At 55.9% G+C, this 23253-nt stretch overlaps 1 protein-coding gene across 1 annotated transcript; it reads left to right on the top strand.

The window, feature by feature from the left end:
* Positions 1 to 835: 835 nt before the first annotated feature.
* On the top strand, positions 836 to 18830 carry LOC139240602 (E3 ubiquitin-protein ligase HUWE1-like). The gene is made up of 3 exons (XM_070869156.1): positions 836 to 941; positions 2719 to 2875; positions 18574 to 18830. The coding sequence occupies exons 1-3, from the start codon at positions 891 to 893 to the stop codon at positions 18822 to 18824; spliced, it is 459 nt and encodes a 152-aa protein (XP_070725257.1). The 5' UTR covers positions 836 to 890; the 3' UTR covers positions 18825 to 18830.
* The last annotated feature ends 4423 nt before the right edge of the window (positions 18831 to 23253 follow it).

Below are 23253 nucleotides of genomic sequence, written 5' to 3'. Positions count from 1 at the left end.
AGTTTCAGAGACGGAAGGAAAATCGCGGCACAAAGCAGTAACATCGTTGCTAGTGACAAACCAATTTTATGTCTGGGCCCCCTCCCATCCCCTTTGGTGGACGTAAAAGATCCCATTTCGAAGAGCAAGGGGGTTGAGAGGTATGCTGGGGCCAATATTTACCCCCTTAATCAACAGCACTAAAACAGATGCTCTGGGTCATCACCACGTTGCTGTTTGTGGGAGCTTGCTGTGCGTAATTTGGCTGCCGTGTTTCCTACAGTGAGCACACTGAAAGAAAATCACTTCATTGGCTGTAAAGTGCTTTGGGATCTCCTGAGGACGAGAGAGGAGCTATAGAAATGCAAGCCCTTTAAGTGCCAGTTCTGGTTGCATTGCCCTTTCACCTCGAGAAATCTAGCTGACGGCTTAGAGTGACGGACAGCGGCTAGGTGGAGAAGCGAGAGAGCAGTCGGTCGGGAGGCAGAGATCTGGCTAATGCCAGGTTTTGAGTTTTAATCGCATGTCGTGGGCTGGGAGGGGAGGCGACGATGAGCCTGTATTTTAACGCAGAGTGTTGGGAGAGTGTGTGCAGCGAGACTGGGGAAAGCTCCCGGGATCGCAGAAGGTGTTACTGCTAACGTTGTTCCAAGTCTGTTTTAGAGGTGAGAAGGTTGGGACGCCCCTAAGATTTAGTTGTAGCTTGCCTGGGAGTGATGGTCACTCCCGGCTCAGCTGTGATCAAGCCGGCACTCTTAGTAAAACTACGCTGCTCTCCCAGTACAGGTCATTTAAAAAACAAACCTTCGCCTCCATGTTTGGTGATTCCTTCTGTTAGTTTTGCTTTTTCTCTTTTCTAAAAGTCCGAGTCGAACCCGGCCGAAGGAGCCTCCCGAAGGGACGAGTCCCCCATGGACGGGGATCAGCCATCGCCCATTGCCCAGGAGTCGCTGTCGTTGGGTACATGTGAAGAGACTGGTGGGTAACGCGCCAAGTATTCACCACTGGGGGAGCCCCACCAACCCAACCCCAAAAACCACCCTGCAACTGCCAGAGGCCGATGTGTTCGGGAACTCCCCTTGGAGCTGAGGCTTTGCTTCCCTGCCGTCGGGTCGATCCGGTTTGCTCCCCAGGATTCCCCCTTGTACCAGTTGTTTGAGAAGTGAAAACTGTCGCGATCGTGTGGGTTTGAGATTGACGTGTTCCATTGCAGGCAGGTACAGCAAGTAGTCAAGAATGGGATGTTTAGCCTTTATTGCAAAGGGGTGCAGTATAAAAGCGGAGAAGTCCTGCTGCAACTGCACAGGGTATTGATGAGGCCACACCTGGAGTACTGCGTACAATTTTGGTCTCTGTTTTTAAGGAAGGATATACTTGCATTGGAGGCTGTTGAGAGAAGGTTCACTCGGTTGATTCCTGAGATGAGGGGGTTGCCTTATGAAGAAGGTTTGGGCTATACTCATTGGAGTTTAGAAGAATGAGAGGTGATCTTATTGAAACGTATACAATTCTGAGGGGGCTGGACAGGGTAGATGCAGAGAGAATGTTTCCCCTCGAGGGGGAATCTAGAACTAGGGGGCACATAGTCTCAGAATAAGGGGGCGCCCATTTAAGAAGGAGATGAGGAGGAATTTCTTCTGGTGAATCTGTGGAATTCTCTGCCTCAGAGAGCTGTGGAGGCTGGGTCATTGAATATATTTAAGGTGGAGAGAGACAGATTTTTGAGCGATAAGGGAGTGAAGGGGCGGACGAGGAAGTGGAGCTGAGTCCATGATCGGATCAGCCATGATCTTATTGAATGGCGGAGCAGGCTCGAGGGGCCGAATGGCCGACTCCTGCTCCTATTTCTTGTGTATGAGGGGGAAGAAAGAGCGAGGAGATCACAAGAATTGTGCAATGTACCCTTCTTGCTTAACACACAATGATGTAGCACAGGAGGAGGGCATTCGGCCCATCGTGCCTGTGCCAGCTCTTTGAAAGAGCTATCCAATTAGTCCCACTCCCCATTGCCCTGCACAATGTCAAGAACATGACAGGAAACCAACTTCAGTTTCCGCTGCTGACAATATTCGAAGTGCATTTGCTTTTGAGATTTTGAATGCAACCAAATTACTTAATTTTTTTGTTACAAAAATAATTTTCTCTGGTAATCTATGCTCTCTCCCCAACCCCCCCACCCCAATCCTTCCAGCCAACATCTAATCTTTGTCCATCTGCCAGGATTCAAGGGGGTCAGACAAGACTGGTGAGTCAGGGAGAGAGACGGAGAGAGAGAGCGAGCGAGCAAGGGAGCGAGAAGGAAGAAAAGAAGTGAGGGCAAAAGCCGAGAAACCAAATCGTCCCTTTGTCTAACAGCATTGGGTCGGACACTGCGTGTATCCGAGAGTGACTCTTTGCTGGTATTTATCGGTGTTGGCCACGGTTGGGTCGGACACTGCATGTATCCGAGAGTGATTCTTTGCTGGTATTTATCGGTGTTGGCCACGGTTGGGTCGGACACTGCGTGTATCCGAGAGCGACTCTTCGCTGGTATTTATCGGTGTTGGGTCGGGCACTGCGTGTATCCGAGAGCGACTCTTCACTGGCATTTATCGGTGTTGGCCACGGTTGGGTCGGACACTGCGTGTATCCGAGAGCGACTCTTCACTGCCCTCCGATGCGACGACTCCCGCACTTTTGTCTTGCACGACTTGAAAAGGCTCTTCTTTGTATTTTTTTTTCTTAACTGGCGGGGCACGTTCTGAAGGAAGCCAGGCGAGCGAGAAGGAGAAGGAAGAGGAGAAGCTGCCGGAGTTGCCGCTGCTGAGCGAGCAGCTGAGCCTGGACGAGCTGTGGGACATGCTGGGCGAGTGCCTGAAGGAGCTGGAGGAGTCTCACGACCAGCATGCAGTACTGGGTGAGTGGGAGGGGCTAGGTACTCGACCGGGAGGGGGGAGCTGGAGGGGCTCTCTACTCGACTGGAGGCGGGAGCGGGAGGAGCTCGATACTCGACCGGGAGGGGCAGCAAACCAGAGTTTCACATCATTAAAGTAATGAATCATCGAAATTTACAGCACGGAAGGAGGCCATTCGGCCCATCGTGTCCCCGTTGTGCCGGCCGACCAAGAGCCATCCCGGCCTAATCCCACTTTCCAGCTCTTGGTCCATAGCTCTGTAGGTTACGGCACTTCGAGTGCATGTCCAAATGTGGTGAGGGTTGCTGCCTCTACCGCCCTTTCAGGCAGCGAATTCCACCCCAGACCCCCACCACCCTCTGGGTGAAGACATTTCCCCTCAAACCCCGTCTAAACCTCCACCCCAATAACTTTAAATCTGTGCACCCTGGTTGTTGACCCCTCTGCTAAGGGAAACAGGTCCGTCCTATCCACTCTATCAAGGCCCCACACACCTCAATAAGGTCTCCCCTCAAGCTCCTCTGTTCCAAACAAAACAACCCCAGCCTCTCCAATCTTTCCTCATCGCTAAAATTCCCCAGTCCTGATATCATCCTGGTAAATCTCCTCTGTACCCTCTCTAGTGCAACTTCCTGGTACATCTCCTCTGTACCCTCCCCAGTGCAACATCCTGGTAAATCTCCTCTGTACCCTCCCCAGTGCAACATCCTGGTAAATCTCCTCTGTACCCTCTCTAGTGCAACATCCTGGTAAATCTCCTCTGTATCCTCTCCAGTGCAACATCCTGGTAAATCTCCTCTGTACCCTCTCTAGTGCAACATCCTGGTAAATTTCCTCTGCACCCTCTCTTGTGCAACATCCTGGTAAATCTCCTCTGTACCCTCTCCAGTGCAATCACATCCTTCCTGTAATGTGACCAGAACTGCACACAGTACTCCAGCTGTGGTCTAACTGATGTTTTATACAGTTCAAGCATAACCTCCCTGCTCTTGTATTCTATGCCTGAGCTAATAAAGGCAAGCATTCCATATGCCTTCTTAACCACCTAATCCACCTGGCCTGCTACCTTCAGGGATCTGTGGACCAATGGTGGAGCTTTGGAGGCGTGGCCTATTCAGTTGGAGCTGTGCTGCTGAGAGAGAAGGAACTCCCTGCTGAAGCTCCTGTCTGGAAGGCCTGGAGTGAGCCCTGAGAACAGCCCAGGAAGAGGAGGAGAGGACTGGCTTACTACAATTCAACGTCCAGAGGGAGAGGAGAGCAGAAAATTTATCATTTTTTACTACTATAGAGAGTTGGAGAGAGGGGGAAAAGAACATCCTGAGAAAACATCATCCAGTGTGGAAGGAGGGAGAGCCATTTCGACAATCTTCGACAGGTGGGTGTGTTTTGGTGCATTCCCCGAAAGACTTTGTTGTATCGGTGGGGGGAGGAAAGAAGACCTTTCGAGGGCCAGAACATCACGGCGGGTGTGTGTGTGTGGAAGTGTGTGTGGGGGTCTTGCTTACAGCTAGGCCCCACACACCACTGAAGCACCCATCCCCCATTGCCTAGCCTGGGATAGCTAGAGCTACCTGGCTGAAGAATCTTTAATCACCCTATTAAACATCGTTGGCAGCGTGTGCCTGTGTGGCTCCAGCTACCCCAGGTGAAGACATCTTCTCCACCCACTCGACGACCATTCTACAAAGACTGTGTTTTTTGCCATCTGGGGAGTGCAACCCAGGAAACACCCACCCATCGCTGTGAGGGGAGACCTGCCCTCGCAGCTTCCCTCTTTCCCACCCCCTTTCTCTTTCGCTCGCTCTCTGTCTCTCCCCTCTCTTTCTGAGAGCCCTTTCCTCCTAATTGTAAAACAATTAAGACAACTGAGCAGAGGGAGCAAGGCCCCTCCCCATTCGTTAACTAGAGGAGAGGTGTGCCCCATTAAGAGCTCCCTCTGCTCAAAAAACCAACGAGGCCAATTAAAGACCATTAAGGCCTGTGACTTTGGGGTGGGTGTAGCCCTTAAAGGGACCCCGTGATGGCGACCCCATCCACGCCGGTGGCAGGGCCAGCTCGGACATATGCGCAGGTGGCATCCACATCCACGGCGCCTCCTGCGCTTCCTGCTGCCCTGCCATCATTCAGACTGATAACAAAAAAACACGGGGTCAAGAGCTACACTCACCCCACAATAAGCATCGAGGAGTCCGTGCGGGCGATGGCTGGGGTAGTCGGCCCCTCGGCCATTGTCGCAGCCTCCAAGATGTCTGGGAAGGCTATATTCTTCCTGGGGTCGAAGCGGGCGGTGTCCCTGGCCCTTGAAAAGGGGCTAACGGTGGGCGGGACATTTCTGCCAGTGGACCCTCTCGCGGCCACCGCGCAGAGGGTCATCATTTCAAACGTCCCGCCCTTTGTTCCCGCTGAGCTCCTCCTCCCTCACCTACACCAACTGGGGGAGGTAAGGTCGGGGATCAACCCCATACCACTCGGCTTCAGGGAGAACAGCCTGCGCCATGTGTTCTCCTTCTGCCGCCAGCTCTTTGTCCGGCTGGCGTGGGAGGAGACGACGGAGGGCAATTTTAATGAGGTGCATCAGGGGAATGCCTACCGCGTCTTTTGGACGTCGGACGGCGTGCGGTGCCATGCCTGCAGGGAGGTGGGGCACGTTCGCAAGAACTGCCCCGTCTCCAAGGCCGCCAAATCAACGAAGGCAGCCAAGGCTGGCACCGCCGCCACCCCTCCCCCTAGTAGCGTCCGCGTGCCGGGAGCCGTTGGTGCGCGGGCATCATCGGGTGCCTTTGTTTCCACGGCCTCCGGCGGGGGGGAGGGAGAACGTCCGATCGGAAAGAAGGCGCGGAGGAAGGCGAAACATCTTGAGGCAGGTCCACTCAGTGCGCCAGAAAGTTTGACCACCGTGCTCAGCCCAACCCCGTCACCGGCGAGCGAGGGGTGCCCTGAGCCCATGCCCGAGCCCTTGACCAATATCACAGAGGGGCTCGGGCGCGGGCAAGATAAGAAAAAGGAGGTCTCCCTGCCTCCGCGCACCCCCAGCAACAAAAGGAGGCACCGCTCCAATGAGGTGGATGGGGAACAACATCCCTCCGCGGAGGAGTCGGTGCCCGCCACGTGTCCTGCGTCCCCCACCAGCGCCCCCAAACTGCGCCGTAGACGGGAGGAATCTGTCCCCGGGGAGGGAGGGGCAGTCGAGGCTGCCCAGCCTCTGCCTCCCGGGGATGGCGTGGAGGATCTGCCTGTCGTGGGGGGCGTGGGGCCAGCAGAGGAATGCGTAGCCGCCGGGTCGAGCGTTCCGGGGACTGAGGCGGGCGGGGCCGAAAATGCCGGACCTGAGCCCGCCCAGCCAATATCCAACTTCCCCCGGGACTTGCTCGACTCGGCAGAAATACACAGTATTAACAATTTTAATGAATCTGTTCACGCTGGGCCGGGGGGTGGCGGCGGGGAGGGAGAAGAACAACAACCCTCGCCCCCTAATTTGGAGCTGAGGTACTCGGAGGACCTGGAACTTTACTTTGACCAGGTCTCTCCCTGTTCGCCGGTTCCTGGGGCGGAGGGGGAAACCCTTCCACTGTCACTTCCTGACCCAGCACCGCTTTTAAAAGAGCCCAGTGCGGACTCCTCTGCCGATGATCCTGGGAGTGGGATCGGGGCAGAGCCAGGGCCGGATGGAGCGGCCGGGCCGTTTGCCCTACCTCGTGCGGTCGATGGGCCGGCTTCTGGCGGCGACCTCCTGGAGGGGGACGGGGACTCGGTGGGGGACTCGGGAGAAGATCTCGAGTCCATCGCCAGTGAGGCGGTGGATCTCCTCGTGCCCGCCGCTGAGTCCCCCCTCATTGCCGTAGAGGAACTCCAGCACTTTTTGGTCCAGAGCCAGGGTTGCCGCAACCGAGCCCATCTGGCCCTGGAAAGATGGTCCGAGCCGGGGCTGCTCGTCGCGTCCGTCCGTGCCACCGCTAAAACCATGGCAGCGGGCGGGCCCTTATCAAAGGCGCAAGGCCTTGAGCTGCGCCGGCTCAAAGGGTTCCTCGCTGGGCTACTGAAGGAGTGGAGGTCAACAAACGACTCCACTCCCCCACCACAATAGGTTAGGTAGATGTTGCACTATGCTTTTGTTATGAAGATAACCATAGCCACCCTCAACATCAACGGCAGCAGAGAGGCACACCATAGATTTAACAATTTTTCGCTCCTGCGGGAGGGGAAATATGCGGTGTGCTTCCTGCAAGAAACCCACACCGTTCCGGGAGACGAAGCCACGTGGCTCCTGGAATGGCAAGGAGAGGTCCGCATGAGCCGCCTCACTACCACTTCTTGTCGGGTGCCCATCTTGTTGGCCCCGCATTTTCAGCCGGAGATCTTAGGGGGTCGTGGAGCCCGTGCCAGGCCGCTTGCTGCATGTCACGGTTCGCCTGGGGGACGTGCCGTTCCATCTCGTGAGCGTGTACGCCCCTCAGCCCGGCCCGCAGCAAACGCGCTTCTTCGAAGAAGTGTCCGCTCTTCTTGGCTCCGTTGACGTCGGCGACTCGATTGTCCTCGGGGGGGATTTTAACTGCACCCTCGAGGCGAGGGACCGCTCCGGTGCCCCACAGAGCATGACGACGATGGAGAAGTTGAGGGACCTGGTCGGGTCCTTCGATTTGGTGGATGTCTGGCGAAATCTCCATCCTGACTCCAGCGCCTTTACTTGGGTGAGGCCTGTAGTAGGATGGTCCAGAGTCGATCGCCTTTACGTGTCTCGGGTGTACGTTTCCTGCGTCCCGGCGGCCTCCAAGCGGCCGGTGCCGTGTTCGGACCACCACCTGGTGTGGGCGGAGCTCGCTTCGCTCCACGCGAGGACGGGGTCCACGTACTGGCATTTTTAAAACCAGCTGCTGGAGGACGTGCGGTTCCGGGACTCGTTCCGTCGTTTCTGGGCCGACTGGAGAAGGAAGCAGGGGGGATTCCCCTCCTTGGGGCTATGGTGGGACGTGGGCAAGGCTCACGTCCACGTCTTCTGTCAAGAGTATGCGAGTGGGTCGACCAAGAGGCGGGTGGCCAGGGTCGGGCGCCTAGAAAAAGAGGTGCTCGACCTGGAGTCCCGTTTCGGTCAAGTCGTCGAGGACCCGGCCCTGCGGATGGTATACAAAGTGAAGAAGGCCGCGCTGAAGGACCTGCAGCTCGTCGGGTCCCGAGGCGCGTTCGTGAGGTCGCGGATCCGGTTCCTGCAGGATCTGGACCGTGGCTCCCCCTTCTTCTACTAGAAAAAAGACAGAGTGTCCATAAGCAGTTCTTGACGCTGCTGGCCGACGCTGGGTCTCTCCTCTCGGATCCGGAGGGCGTCAACAACAAGGCCCGTGAATATTACAGGGGCTCTGTTCTCTCCGGAGCCGTCCAGCGAGGAAGCACATAGAGTTTTGTGGGAGGACCTGCCGAAGGTCGGCCCGGAGGGCGCCGAAAATCTGGAAGCTCCGCTAAGCCTGGCGGAGCTGACCGGCACCCTCGACCGGCTCTCGAGGGGAAAAGCGCCGGGGCTGGACGGGCTGACCGTGGAGTTCCACAGGGTGTTCTGGGACCTCCTGGGGGGCGACTATGTGTGGGTCCTGGGGGAAAGTCTGGCGACCGGGGAGATGCCCCTCTCTTGGCGCAGGGCAGTCATCGTCCTGCTGCCTAAGAAGGGCGATCTCCGCCTCCTTAAGAACTGGCGCCTGGTCTCCCTCCTCAGCACGGACTCCAAAATCTTCGCCAGGGCGATGTCTGCTCGCATGGTGCCGTGCTGGACCAAATGATCCACCCCGACCAGTCCTACACGGTCCCGGGCCGGACAATCCACGATAACATCCATCTGTTCCGGGACCTCATCCATCATTCCCAGGAGGCTGGGCTGTCGGTCGCCTTCCTATCTCTCGACCAAGAGAAGGCGTTCGACAGGGTGGATCACGACTATCTGTTTGGAACTCTGCGCGCTTTCGGGTTCGGGACGCATTTCATCGCCCGGATCCGACTTTTGTACGCCGCCGTGGAGTGTCTGATAAAGGTTAACGGGTCCTTGATGGCGCCCCTTCGCTTTGGGAGAGGGGTACGCCAGGGATGCCCCATGTCCGGCCAGTTATGTGTCATCTGCGTGGAGCCTTTCCTGCGCCTCCTGCGGATGAGGTTGACAGGACTGGCTCTGCAAGGGCCGGGCGTGGAGGTCGTCTTCTCGGCTTACGCCGATGACGTGCTCCTCGCGGTAGAGGATCCCGCTGACCTGCGGAGGATGCGTGAGTGCCAGGAGATTTACTCGGCCGCTTCCTCTGCCAGGATCAACTGGGAGAAATGTTACGGACTCCTGGTGGTTCAGTGACGGGTGGACTCCCTGCCAGAGGAGCTCAGGCCTTTTGCCTGGAGCATGACCCATCTCCTCTATCTGGGAGTGCACCTTAGCCCCGACGAGGAAGCCTGGCTGGCGAACTGGCAAGAGCTGGAGACCAAGGTCACCGCTCGCCTAGGGCGCTGGACAGGACTGCTCCGAGTGCTGTCCTACAGGGATCGAGCGCTAGTCATAAACCAGCTGGTGGCCGCCATGTTGTGGTACCGGCTGGTGACTTTGACCCCTCCCCCTGCGTTTGTCACCAAGATACAGAAGAAGCTGGTGGACTTCTTCTGGAACAACAGGAAGCACTGGGTCTCTGCCGCTGTCTTGAGTCTCCCGCTTGGGGAGGGCGGTCAGTCGTTGGTGTGCGTCAGTACCCAGCTCACGACTTTCCATCTTCAGACCCTGCAGAGATACTTTTACGTCGAGCCCCCTCCTAGGTGGCGTGCTCTGGCGATGTATTTCTTCTGCCAGCAGCACGGCCTCAACTACGACACGCAACTCCTGTTTGTGAGCTTAGGGGGCGTCAGGACCACCTTCCAGGAGCTGCCTGTCTTTTACAAGGAACTCACCAGGGTCTGGAACAAAGTCTCCACCAAGCGCAGCTCTCCACCGGCTGGAGTGGTGGCTGTCCTGCAGGAGCCGCTGCTCGGGAATCCGCACCTCCACGACCAAGGTTTTAGGTGGCGGTCGGACGAGAGGGCAGTGGCTGGTGAGGTGACCAGGGTCAAGGACCTGCTCGATAGCGGAGGAGCAAGCTGGATGGCGCCAGACATGCTGGCGCGGCGCCTAAATTCCGCCAACGTCCGCCGCGCAGCCGATGCCATCGAGTCGCTAAAAACAGCTCTGGGCCCTGACTCCATTAGGTGCATCGAGGAGGCTCAAGCACGTGGGGAGATCCCGTCCAAACTGACCCCCGTCCGGACGGAATTCCTCATCGGCGCCAAACCCCGGAACCTCCCTCGGGAGCCGGCACCTCACAACTTGAGCCACCTCGAGGAAATCCCCTCCGTGCCTTTCAGTTCCGCGCGGAGGGGTTTCCTGTACGGGCTGCTCCTGCACACTTTCAACTTTGCCATCCTTGCCTGCCGTCCGGACACGCCATGGCATTCCATCTTGCCATCCGGAGGAGGCGGGGGTCCCCGATGGAGGGCACTCTACGCGGGAGTCCTCCCAGTATTTATCGGGGACTTGGCCTGGAGGGTGGTGCACGGAGCAGTCCCGTGCAATAAATTTTTAAGCCGGTTCACGGGCTCCCAGGCCGCCTGCAATTTCTGTGGTCTGGAAGAGTCCGTGTTCCATGTTTGTACCGAATGTACGAGGTTGCAGCCACTGTTTTATTATTTAAAGGGGCTGCTCCTGAAATTCTGGCTTCACTTCAGTCCCACGCTCCTGATCTTTGGGCACCCTGTGCGGAGGGGAGCGGGTAGGTCCGAGGGCCTCCTCGTAGGACTGCTCCTGGGCACGGCCAAGGGTGCCATCAGCCGGTCCAGGCAGCGGGCGGTCGAGGGGGCCGTTCAACCTGACTGCCTGCCTCTCTTACGCACGTACATCCACGCCAGGGTGTCCTTGGAGATGGAGCACGCGGTGTCCACCGGTACGCTCGCGGATTTCCGTGAGAGGTGGGCACCAGAGGGACTGGAGTGCATCGTCACCCCCGGCAACCAAATTTTAATTTGATTTTATGTTTTAAAGTTTAATTTGTTTTAATTGCCGGTGTTTTTTAGTGTCCCCCTTCCCTTTTATAGGGGGCACTTGTAGAAAAAAATATTATTTTAGTGGCCAAATAAAAAAAACTTAAAACAAAACAAAAACACAAAAACCCCCCCAAAAAAACACAAAAAAAAGGGCCTTGGAAATGTTTGGTGCGCCCCCCAGATCGGGGGGACATGATTTAATGATTTAATGTTTTTATTTTCTCACAAAAAGTGTTCTGTGGACCAATGGTGGAGCTTTGGAGGCGTGGCCTATTCAGTTGGAGCTGTGCTGTTCTGAGAGAAGGAACTCCCTGCTGAAGCTCCTGTCTGGAAAGCCTGGAGTGAGCCCTGTGAAACAACCCAGGGAGTGGAGGAGGGGGCTTTCTACATTCCAATCAATCCAGAGGGAGAGGAGGAGAGCAGAAAACTCAACAAATTTAATACTGCTACGGAGAGTTGGAGAGAGGGGAAAAATAAACAACTATCCAGTGTGGAAGGAGGGAGAAACTTCATCAACTAAAGGTTGGTGTATTTTGGTGCATTCCCTGAAAGACTTTGTTGTATCGGTGGGGGGAGGAAAGAAGATATCTCGAGGGCCGGAACATCGCGGGGGGTGTGTGTGTGTGGAAGTGTGTGTGGGGGTCTTGCTTACAGCTAGGCCCCTCACACCACTGAAGCACCCCTCCCCCATTGCCTAGCCTGGGATAGCTGGAGCTACCTGGCCGAAGAATCTTTAATTATCCTATTTAACATCGTTGGGAGTGTGTGCCTGGGTGGCTCCAGTTACCCCAGGTGAAGACATCTCCTCCCCCCACCCGAAGACCATCTACAAAAACTGTGTTTTTTGCCATCTGGGGAGTGCACCCCAAGAAACACCCACCCATCGCTGTGAGGGGAGACCTGCCCTCGCAGCTTCCCACTTTCCCAACCCACCCTCTCTCTTTCTCTCTCTATCTGTCTCTCCCCTCTCTCTCTGAGACCCCTTTCCCCCTAATTTGGAAATAAGACAATTAAGACAACTGAGCAGAGGGAGCAAGGCCCCTCCCCATTCGTTAACTAGGGGAGAGGTGTGCCCCATTAAGAGCTCCCTCTGCTCAAAACACCAACGAGACCAATTAAAGACCATTAAGGCCTGTGAATTTGGGGTGGGTGTAGCCCTTAAAGGGACCCCGTGATGGCGACCCCATCCACGCCGGTGGCAGGATCAGCTAAGACATATGCACAGGCGGCGTCTACATCCACGGTGCCTCCTGCACCTTCTGCTGCCCTGCCACCGTTCAGACTCATAACAAAAAAAACGGGGTCAAGGGCTACACTCACCCCACAATGAGCATCGAGGAGTGCGTGCGGGCGATGGCTGGGGTAGTCGGCACCTCGGCCATTGTCGCGGCCTTCAAGATGTCTGGGAAGGCTGTATACTTCCTGGGGTCAGAGCGGGCGGTGTCCCTGGCCCTCGAAAAGGGGCTCACGGTGGGCGGGACGTTCCTGCCAGTGGACCTGCTCGAGGCCACCGCGCAGAGGGTCATCCTGTCAAACGTCCCGCCCTTTGTTCCCGCTGAGCTCCTCCTCCCTCACCTACACCAACTGGGGGAGGTAAGTTCAGGGATCAACCCCATACCGCTCGGCCTCAGGGAGAACAGCCTGCGCCATGTGTTCTCCTTCCGCCGCCAGCTCTTTGTCCGGCTGGCGCGGGAGGAGACGATGGAGGGAAGTTTTAAGGTGGTGTACGAGGGGACTGCTTACCGCGTCTTCTGGAAGTCGGACGGCATGCGGTGCCATGCCTGTAGGGAGGTGGGGCACGTACGCAAGAACTGCCCCACCTCCAAGGCCGCCAAACCACCAAGGGCGGCCAAGGCTGGCGCCGCCGCCACCCCTCCCCCTAGTAGCGTCCGCGTGCCGGGAGCCGTAGGTGCGCGGGCATCGTCGGGGGCCTTTCTTTTCACGGCCTCCGGCGGGGGGGAGGGAGAGCGTCCGATCGGAAGGAAGGCACGGAAGAAGGCGAAACATCTCGAGGCGGGTCCCCTCAGTGCGCCAGACAGTCTGATCACCGCGCTCAGCCCAACCCCGTCATCAGCGAGCACGGGGTGCCCTGAGCCCGTGCCGGAGCCCTTGACCAATATCACAGAGGGGCTCAGACGCGGGCAAGATAAGAAAAAGAGGGGAGTGGAGCGGGAGGCCTCGGCAGACATGGAGGTCTCCCTGCCTCCACGCCCCCCCAGGAACAAAAGGAGGCGCCGCTCCAATGAGGCAGAGGGGGAGCAACATCCCTCCGCAGAGGAGTCGGTGCCCACCGCGTGTCTCGCGTCCCCCACCAGCGCCCCCAAACTGCGCAGTAGGCAGGAGGAATCTGTCCCCGGGGTGGGTGAGACAGTCGAGGCTGCCCAGCCTCTGCCTCCCGGGGATGGCGTGGAAGATCTGCCTGTCGTGGGGGGCGTGGGGCCAGCAGAGGAATGCGTTGCCGCCGGGTCGAGCGTCCCGGGGACTGAGGCGCGCGGGGCCGAAAAGGCCGAACCTGAGCCCGCCCAGCCTTTATCCAACTTCCCCCGGGATTTGCTCGACTCGGCAGAAACTGAAAATGTTAATAATTTTACAGAACATCCACACGCTGGGCCGGGGATGGCGGCGGGGAGGGGGAAGAACAACAACTCTCGCCCCCTACTTTGGAGTTGGGGTACTTGGAGGACCTGGAGAATTTCTTTGGCCGGGTCTCTCTGGGTGACCCGACTCCTGGGGTGGAGGAGGAACCTCTTCCGCTGTCGCTTCCTGACCCAGCACCGTTTTTAAAAGAGCCCAGTGGGGACTCTTCTGCTGACGATCCTGGGGGTGGGATCGGGGCAGAGCCAGGGCCGGATGGAGCGGCCGGGCCGTTTGCGCTACCTCGTGCGGTCGACGGGCCGGCTGCTGGCAGTAACCTCCCGGAGGGGGGCGGGGACTCGGTGGGGGACGAGGGAGAAGATCTCGAGTCCATCACCAGTGAGGTGGTGGATCTCCTCGTGCCCGCCCTTGAGTCCCCCCTCATTCCTGCAAAGGATCTCCGGGACTTTTTGGTCCAGAGCCAGGGTCGCCGCGACCGAGCCCATCTGGCCCTGGAAAGATGGTCCGAGCCGGGGCTGCTCGTCGCGTCCGTCCGCGCTGCCGCTAAAACCATGGCCGCGGGCGGGCCCTTATCAAAGGCGCAAGGCCTTGAGCTGCGCCGGCTCAAAAGGTCCTCGCTGGGCTGCTGAAGGAGTGGAGGTCAACAAACGACTCCACTCCCCCCCCCCCCACAATAGGTTATGTAGAGGTTGCACTATGCTTTTGTCATGAAGATAACCATAGCCAGCCTCAACATCAACGGCGGCAGAGAAGCACACCATAGATTTGACAATTTTTCACTCCTGCGGGAGGGGAAATATGCGATGTGCTTCCTGCAAGAAACCCACACTGTTCCGGGAGACGAAGCCACGTGGGTCCTGGAATGGCAAGGTGAGGTCCGCATGAGCCACCTCACTACCACTTCTTGTGGGGTGGTCATCTTGTTGGCCCTGCATTTTCAGCTGGAGATCTTTGGGGTCGAGGAGCCCGTGCCAGGCCGCTTGCTGCACATCACGGTTCGCCTGGTGGACGTGACGCTCCATCTCGTGAATGTGTACGCCCCTCAGCCTGGCCCGCAGCAAACGCGCTTCTTCAAAGAAGTGTCCGCTCTTCTTGGCTCCGTCGACGTCGGCGACTGCATTGTCCTCGGGGGGGATTTTAACTGCACCCTCGAGGTGAGGGCCCGCTCCGGTGCCCCGCAGAGCATGACGGCGATGGAGAAGTTGAGGGACCTGCTCGGGTCCTTCGACTTGGTGGACGTCTGGCGAAATCTCCATCCCGACTCCAGCGCCTTTACTTGGGTGAGGGCTGGAGTAGGATAGTCCAGAGTCGACTGCCTTTACGTGTCTTGGGCGTACGTTTCCTGCGTCCCGGCGGCCTCTATGCGACCGGTGTCGTGTTCGGACCACCACCTGGTGTGGGCAGAGCTCGCTTCGCTCCGCGCGAGGACGGGGTCCGCGTACTGGCATTTTAACAACCAGCTGCTGGAGGACGTGCGGTTCCAGGACCCGTTCCGTCGTTTCTGGGCCGACTGGAGAAGGAAGCAGGGGGGGCTTCCCCTCCTTGAGGCTGTCGTGGGACATGGGCAAGGCTCATGTCCGCATCTTCTGTCAACAGTACGCGAGGGGGTCGATCAAGAGGCGGGCGGCCAGGGTCGGGCGCCTGGAAAAAGAGGTGCTCGACCTGGAGTCCCATCTCGGTCAAGTCGTCGAGGACCCGGCCCTGCGGATGGTGTACGAAGCAAAGAAGGCGGCGCTGAAGGACCTGCAGCTCGTCGGGTCCCGAGGCGTGTTCGTGAGGTCGCGGATCCGGTTCCTGCGGGATCAGGACTGCGGCTCCCCCTTCTTCTACTAGCTGGAAAAAAGACAGAGTGTCCGAAAGCAGCTCTTGACGCTGCTGGCCGACGACGGCTCTCTCCTCTCGGATCCGGAGGGCGTCAACAACAGGGCCCGTGAATATTACGGGGCTCTGTTCTCTCCGGAGCCGTCCAGCGAGGAAGCGCGTAGAGTTTTGTGGGAGGACCTGTTGAAGGTCGGCCCGGAGGGCGCCGAAAATCTGGAAGCTCCGCTAAGCCTGGCGGAGCTGACCGGCGCCCTCGACCGCCTCTCGAGAGGAAAAGCCCCGGGGCTGGACGGGCTGACCGTGGAGTTCCACAGGGCGTTCTGGGACGTCCTGGGGGGCGACTACGCATGGGTCCTGGGGGAAAGTCTGGCGACCGGGGAGATGCCCCTCTCTTGGTGCAGGGCAGTCATCGTCCTGCTGCCTAAGAAGGGCGATCTCTGCCTCCTTAAGAACTGGTGCCCGGTCTCCCTCCTCAGCACAGACTACAAAATCTTCGCCAGGGCGATGTCTGCTCGCCTTGGCGCCGTGCTGGACCACATGATCCACCCCGACCAGTCCTACACGGTCCCGGGCCGGACAATCCATGATAACATCCATCTGGTCCGGGACCTCATCCATCATTCCCAGGAGGCTGGTCTGTCGGTCGCCTTCCTATTCTCGACCAAGAGAAGGCGTTCGACAGGGTGGATCACGACTATCTGTTTGGAACTCTGCGCGCATTCGGGTTCGGGACGCATTTCATCGCCCGGATCCGACTTTTGTACACCGCCGTGGAGTGTCTGATAAAGGTTAACGGGTCCTTGACGGCGCCCCTTCGCTTTGGGAGAGGGGTGCGGCAGGGATGCCCCATGTCCGGCCAGTTATGCGCCATCTGCGTGGAGCTTTTCCTGCGCCTCCTGCGGACAAGGTTGATGGGACTGGCTCTGCAAGGACCGGGCATGGAGGTCGTCCTCTCGGCTTACACCGATGACGTGCTCCTCGCAGTAGAGGATCCCGCTGACCTGCGGAGGATGCGTGAGTGCCAGGAGATTTACTCGGCCGCATCCTCCGCCAGGATCAACTGGGAGAAATGTTCCAGACTCCTGGTGGGTCAGTGGCGGAGGAGCTCAGGCCTTTTGCCTGGAGCACGACCCATCTCCTCTATCTGGGAGTCTACCTTAGCCCCAACGAGGAAGCCTGGCCGGTGAACTGGCAAGAGCTGGAGGCCAAGGTCGCCGCTTGCCTAGGGCGCTGGACAGGACTGCTCCGAGTGCTGGCCTACAGGGGTCGAGCGCTAGTCATAAACCAGCTGGTGGCCGCCATGTTGTGGTACCGGCTGGTGACTTTGACCCCTCCCCCTGCGTTTATCACCAAGATACAGAAGAAGCTGGTGGACTTCTTCTGGAACAATAGGAAGCACTGGGTCTCTGCTGCGGTCTTGAGTCTCCCGCTTGGGGATGGCGGGCAGTCGTTGGTGTGCATCAGCACCCAGCTTGCGGCTTCCCATCTTCAGACCCTGCAGAGATACGTTTACGTCGAGCCCCCTCCCAGGTGGCGTGCTCTGACGACCGCCTTCCAGGAGCTGCCTGTCTTTTACAAGGAACTCACCAGGGCCTGGAACAAAGTCTCCACCAAGCGCAGCTCTCCACCGGCTGGAGTGGCGGCTGTCCTGCAGGAGCCACTGCTTGGGAATCCGTACCTCCACGACCGATGTTTTAGGTGGTGGTCGGACTAGAGGGCTGTAGCTGGTGAGGTGACCAGGGTCAGGGACCTGCTTGATGGCGGAGGAGCGGGCTGGATGGCACCTAAATTCTGCGCGGCCGATGCCATCGAGTTGCTAAAAACAGCTCTGGCCCGCGACTCCGTTAGGTGCATCGAGGAGGCTCAAGCACGTGGGGAAATCCCGTCCGAACTGACCCCCGTCCGGACGGAATTCCTCATCAGCGCCAAACCCCGGAAACTCCCTCGGGAGCCAGCGCCTCTCAACTTGAGCCGCCTCGAGGAAATCCCCTCCGTGCCTTTCAGTTCTGCGTGGAGGGGTTTCCTGCATGGGCTGCTCCTGCACACTCTCAACTTTTCCATCCTCGCCTGCCGTCTGAACATGCCATGGCATATCATCTTGCCATCCAGAGGAGGCGGGGGTCCCCGATGGAGGCCACTCTACGCGGGAGTCCTCCCAGTATTTATCGGGGACTTGGCCTGGAGAGTGGTGCACGGAGCCGTGCCGTGCAATAAATCTTTAAGCCGGTTCACGGGCTCCCAGGCCGCCTGCAATTTCTGCGGTCTGGAAGAGTCCGTGTTCCATGTTTTTATTGAATGCACGAGGTTGCAGCCCCTGTTTTATTATTTAAAGGGGCTGCTCCTGAAATTCTGGCTTCACTTCCGTCCCACACTCCTGATCTTTGGACACCCTGTGCGGAGGGGAGCGGGTAGGTCCGAGGGCTTCCTCGTAGGACTGCTCCTGGGCACGGCCAAGGGTGCCATCAGCTGGTCCAGGCAGCGGGCGGTCGAGGGGGTCGTTCAACCTGACTGCCTGCCTCTCTTCCACGTGTACATCCGTGCCAGGTTGTCCTTTGAGATGGAGCATGCGGTGTCCACTTGTATGCTCGCGACCTTCCGCAAGAGATGGGCACCGGAGGGACTGGAGTGCATCATCACGCCCGGCAACCAAATTTTAATTTGATTTTATGTTTTAAAGTTTAATTTTAATTGCCGGTGTTTTTAGTGTTCCCCTCCCCCTTTATAGGGGACTCTTGGAGAAAAAATATGAGTTTAGTGCCCCAAAAAAAACTTTTAAAAAAACACAAAAAAACCCAAAAAAAAACAAAAAAAAAAGAGAGCCTTGTAAATGTCTGGTGCGTCCCCCAGATCGGGGGGCCACGATTTAATGTTTTTGTTTCCTCCCAAAAGAGTTCTGTGGACCTGTACTCCAAGGTCCCTCTATTCCTCTACACTTCAGTGTCCTAGCATTTAATGTGTATTCCCTTGCCTTGTTAGCCCTCCCCAAATGCATCACCTCATATTTTTCTGAATTGAATTCCATTTGCCACTGTTCTGCCCACCTGAGCAGTTCATTGATATCTTCCTGCAGTCCACAGCTTTCTTCTTCATTATCAACCACAGCTGATTTTCATAAAATCTGCAAACTTCTTAATCATACCCCCTATACTAAAGTCTAAATCATTCATGTATACAACTAATTTAAGCAGGAACTTCAGTTCTACACGTTTGCGCAATCCGTGTCCTGATTATCTCTCTCTCTCTTCTCTCTCCACAGTGTTGCAGCCTGCAGTTGAGGCCTTTTTCCTCGTCCACGCAACGAAGCGCGAGAGCAATCCGCCCCCGTGCGAGACACGCGGGAGAGCCAGCTGGCCCACATCAAAACGAGGCGCCGCCCCTCTCGCCGGCCCCCGTCACCCCTGCCACGCCTTCCTCCTTGGACCCCTTCTTCTCCCGCGAGCCCTCGTCCATGAACATCTCCTGCAACCTGCCTCCGGACACGAAGAATTTCCTGCGCTTTGCAGGTAGGTGAAACGGCCGGGTGACCAGCGTCCTTCGAACGTCAGCTTTACTCTGTATCTAACCCCCTGTACCTGCCCTGGGAGTGTTTGATGGGACAGTGTAGAGGGAGCTTTACTCTGTATCTAACTCCTTGCTGTACCTGCCCTAGGAGTGTTTGATGGGACAGTGTAGAGGGAGCTTTGTATCTAACCCCGTGCTGTACCTGCCCTGGGAGTGTTTGATGGGACAGTGTATAGGGAGCTCTCCTCAGTATCCAACCCCCTGTACCTGCCCTGGGAGTGTTTGATGGAACAGTGTAGTAGGAGCTTTACTCTGTATCGAACCCCCTGTACCTGCCCTGGGAGTGTTTGATGGGACAGTGTAGAGGGAGCTTTACTCAGTATCCAACCCCGTGCTGTACCTGCCCTGGGAGTGTTTGATGGGACAGTGTAAAGGGAGCTTTATTCTGAATGTAACCCCCTGTACCTGCCCTGGGAGTGTTTGATGGGACAGTGTAGAGGGAGCTTTCTTCTGTATCTAACCCCCGTTACTGACCTGGAAGTGTTTGATGGGACAGTGTAGAGGGAGCTTTATCCTATATCTAACCCCCTGTCCCTGCCCTGGGAGTGTTTGATGGGACAATGTAGAGGGAGCTTTACTCTGTATCGAACCCCCTGTACCTGCCCTGGGAGTGTTTGATGGGACAGTGTAGAGAGAGCTTTACTCAGTATCCAACCCCGTGCTGTACCTGCCCTGGGAGTGTTTGATGGGACAGTGTAAAGGGAGCTTTATTCTGAATGTAACCCCCTGTACCTGCCCTGGGAGTGTTTGATGGGACAGTGTAGAGGGAGCTTTATTCTGTATCTAACCCCCTTTACTGACCTGGAAGTGTTTGATGGGACAGTGTAGAGGGAACTTTATCCTATATCTAACCCACTGTCCCTGCCCTGGGAGTGTTTGATGGGACAGTGTAGAGGGAGCTTTACTCTGTATCTAACCCCCTGTACCTGCCCTGGGAATGTTTGATGGGACAGTGTAGAGGGAGCTTTACTCTGTATCTAACCCCCTGCTGTACCTGCCCTGTGAGTGTTTGATGGGACAGTGTAGAGGGAGCTTTACTCTGTATCTCACCCCGTGTTGCACCTGCCCTGGAAGTGTTTGATGGGACAGTGCAGAGAGTGCTTTACTCTTTACAAGTACTTTGGTTCGGTATTCACTCAGGAGGACACAAACAACCTTCCGGATATAAAAGGGGTCAGAGGGTCTAGTAAGGAGGAGGAACTGAGGGAAATCCTTATTAGTCGGGAAATTATGTTGGGGAAATTGATGGGATTGAAGGCCGATAAATCCCCAGGGCCAGATGGACTGCATCCCAGAGTACTTAAGGTGGTGGCCTTAGAAATAGCGGATGCATTGACAGTCATTTTCCAACATTCCATAGATTCTGGATCCGTTCCTATGGAGTGGATGGTAGCCAATGTAACCCCACTTTTTAAAAAAAGGAGGGAGAGAAAACATGGAATTATAGACCGGTCAGCCTGACATCGGTAAAAAGATGGAATCAATTATTACGGATGTCATAGCAGCGCATTTGGAAAGAGGTGGCATGATACGTACAAGTCAGCATGGTTTTGTGAAAGGGAAATCATGCTTGACAAATCTTCTGGAATTTTTTGAGGATGTTTCCAGTAGAGTGGACAAGTGAAAACCAGTTGATGTGATGTATTTGGACTTTCAGAAGGCTATCGACAAGGTCCCACATAAGAGACTAGTGGGGTACTGCAAGGTTCGGTGCTGGGGCCCCAGCTGTTTACATTGTACATTAATAATTTGGACGAGGGGATTAAATGTAGTATCTCCAAATTTGCGGATGACACTAAGTTGGGTGGCAGTGTGAGCTGCGAGATGGATGCTATGAGGCTGCAGAGTGACTTGGATATGTTGGGTGAGTGGGCAAATGCATGGCAGATGAAGTATAATGTGGATAAATGTGAGGTTATCCACTTTGGTGGGAAATACAGAGAGACAGACTATTATCTGAATGGTGACAGATTAGGAAAAGGGGAGGTGGAACGAGACCTGGGTGTCATGGTACATCAGTCATTGAAAGTTGGCATGCAGTATAGCAGGCGATTAAGAAAGCAAATGGCATGTTGGCCTTCATAGCGAGGGGATTTGAGTACAGGGGCATGGAGGTGTTGCTACAGTTGTACACGGCCTTGGTGAGGCCACGCCTGGAGGATTGTGTACAGTTTTGGTCTCCTAACTTGAGGAATGACATTCTTGCTATTGAGGGAGTGCAGCAAAGGTTCACCAGATTGATTCCTGGGATGGCGGGACTGACATATCAAGAAAGACTGGATCAACTGGCCTTGTATTCACTGGAGTTCAGAAGAATGAGAGGGGATCTCATAGAAACATTTAAAATTCTGACGGGTTTAGACAGGCTAGATGCAGGAAGAATGTTCCCAATGTGGGGGATGTCCAGAACCAGGGGTCACAGTCTAAGGATAAGGGGTAAGCCATTTAGGACCGAGATGAGGAGAAACATCTTCACCCAGAGAGTGGTGAACCTGTGGAATTCTCTATCACAGAAGGTTGTTGAGGCCAATCCATTAAATATATTCAAAAAGGAGTTAGATTTAGTCCTTACTACTAGCGGGATCAATGGGTATGGCGAGAAAGCAGGAATGGGGTACTGAAGTTGCATGTTCAGCCATGAACTCATTGAATGGCGGTTCAGGCACGAAGGGCTGAATGTCCTGCTCCTACATCTATTTTCTATGTTTCTATGTATCTAACCCCGTGCTGTACCTGCCCTGGGGGTGTTTGATGGGACAGTGTAGAAGATGCTTTTCTCTGTATCTAAGCCCGTGCTGTACCTGCCCTGGGAGTGTTTGATGGGACAGTGTAGAGGGAGCTTTACTCTGTATCTAACCCCGTGCTGTACGTGGTGTTTAATTTGTCCCCCCGACTTTAAAGGTCCCCGGATTCAGATTGTAAATGTGGATGCAAACCGGTTTGACTGTCTGAATGTCGGTGGTTCCCGTTTTTCAGAAACCCATCGAACCGTGCTGAACCAGATTCTGTGCAGTCCACCACACACTTGGCCGACGGCCCCTTCGCGGTCCTTGTGGACTACATTCGGATCCTCGACTTCGACGTCAAACGCAAGTCGGTCCATGTGAAAGCGGAGACTGGATTGTAAACGCCTGTCGGACCCTGGTGATGGAGAGATTTTTCCATGCATTTCCCTCCTTACCACCCGCCCCCAAAACCTGTGCTAATCCGGACTGTTCCTCTCCACAGGGCGGTGCGTTTAGGCAACTTGCTCAGAGACCCTGTTCCAATGGTGCCCTGTAAACCTTTAATACATTCCCTGGCTGTGGGCAAGTCCGGCATTTATTGCCCTTCTGCAGATGTCCTTTAAATAAATAAAGAAAGACGTTTCCGCTATCCTCCTTTGGCTTGTTTACCATGAAGGAGCTCCGCATAAAGCATTTGCTTAGCGAGTCTCGTATCTGGCATGCGTACTATGTGGCCTGCCCAGCGAAGCTGATCGAGTGTGGTCAGTGCTTCAATACTGTGGATGTTAGCCTGGTCGAGGACACTGATGTTGGTGAGCCTGTCCTCCTAGGGAACCTGCAGGATCTTGCGGATACATCATTGGTGATGTATCTCCAGCGACTTGAAGTGCCTTCTATACATCGTTTATGCCTCAGATCCATACAGGAAGACGGTTATTACTGCAGCCCTGTAGATCATAAGCTTGGTGGTAGATTTGAGGGTCTGGTCTGCAAACACTCTTTTCCTCAGACAGCTGAAGGCTGCGCTGGTGAATGGAGGCGATGCTATATCTCCGCATCAATGTCTGCATTTTTTGATAAGAGGCTCCCGAGACATGGGAAATGGTCCACGTTGTCCAGGGCCACACCGTGGATCTTGATGATTGGGGGGCAGTGATGTGTGGCGGTGACAGGCTGGTGGAGGACCTTTGTCTTACGGATGTTAAGCGTAAAGCCCATGCTTTCATATGCCTCAGTGAATACATTGACTACATCCTGGAGTTCAGCCTCTGAATGTGCACAGATACAGACGTTGTCCACATACTGCAACTCAATGACAGAGGTTGGGATGATCTTACACCTGGCCTAGAGACGGCGTAGGTTAAACAGCTTCCCACTAGTTCTGTAGTTTAGTTCAACTCCAGCTGGGAGCTTGTTGCTGTGAGGGGAGCATGGTAGCGAGGAAGATTGAGAAGAGGGTTGGAGCGATAACGCAGTATTGTTTGATCCCGGTACGGACATGGATTGGGTCTGTAATGGATTCATTGGTAAGGATCATGGCCTGCATGTCACCGTAAAGCAGATGAAGGATGTTGACAAACTTTTGCGGGCATCCGAAACAGAGGAGGACGCTCCATAGACCCTCATGGTTGACAGTGTCAAAGGTCTTT

This window comes from Pristiophorus japonicus, chromosome 32, assembly GCF_044704955.1.
Source record: "Pristiophorus japonicus isolate sPriJap1 chromosome 32, sPriJap1.hap1, whole genome shotgun sequence".
Lineage (NCBI taxonomy): Eukaryota > Metazoa > Chordata > Chondrichthyes > Pristiophoridae > Pristiophorus > Pristiophorus japonicus.
This window is presented reverse-complemented; position numbering and strand designations above follow the sequence as displayed.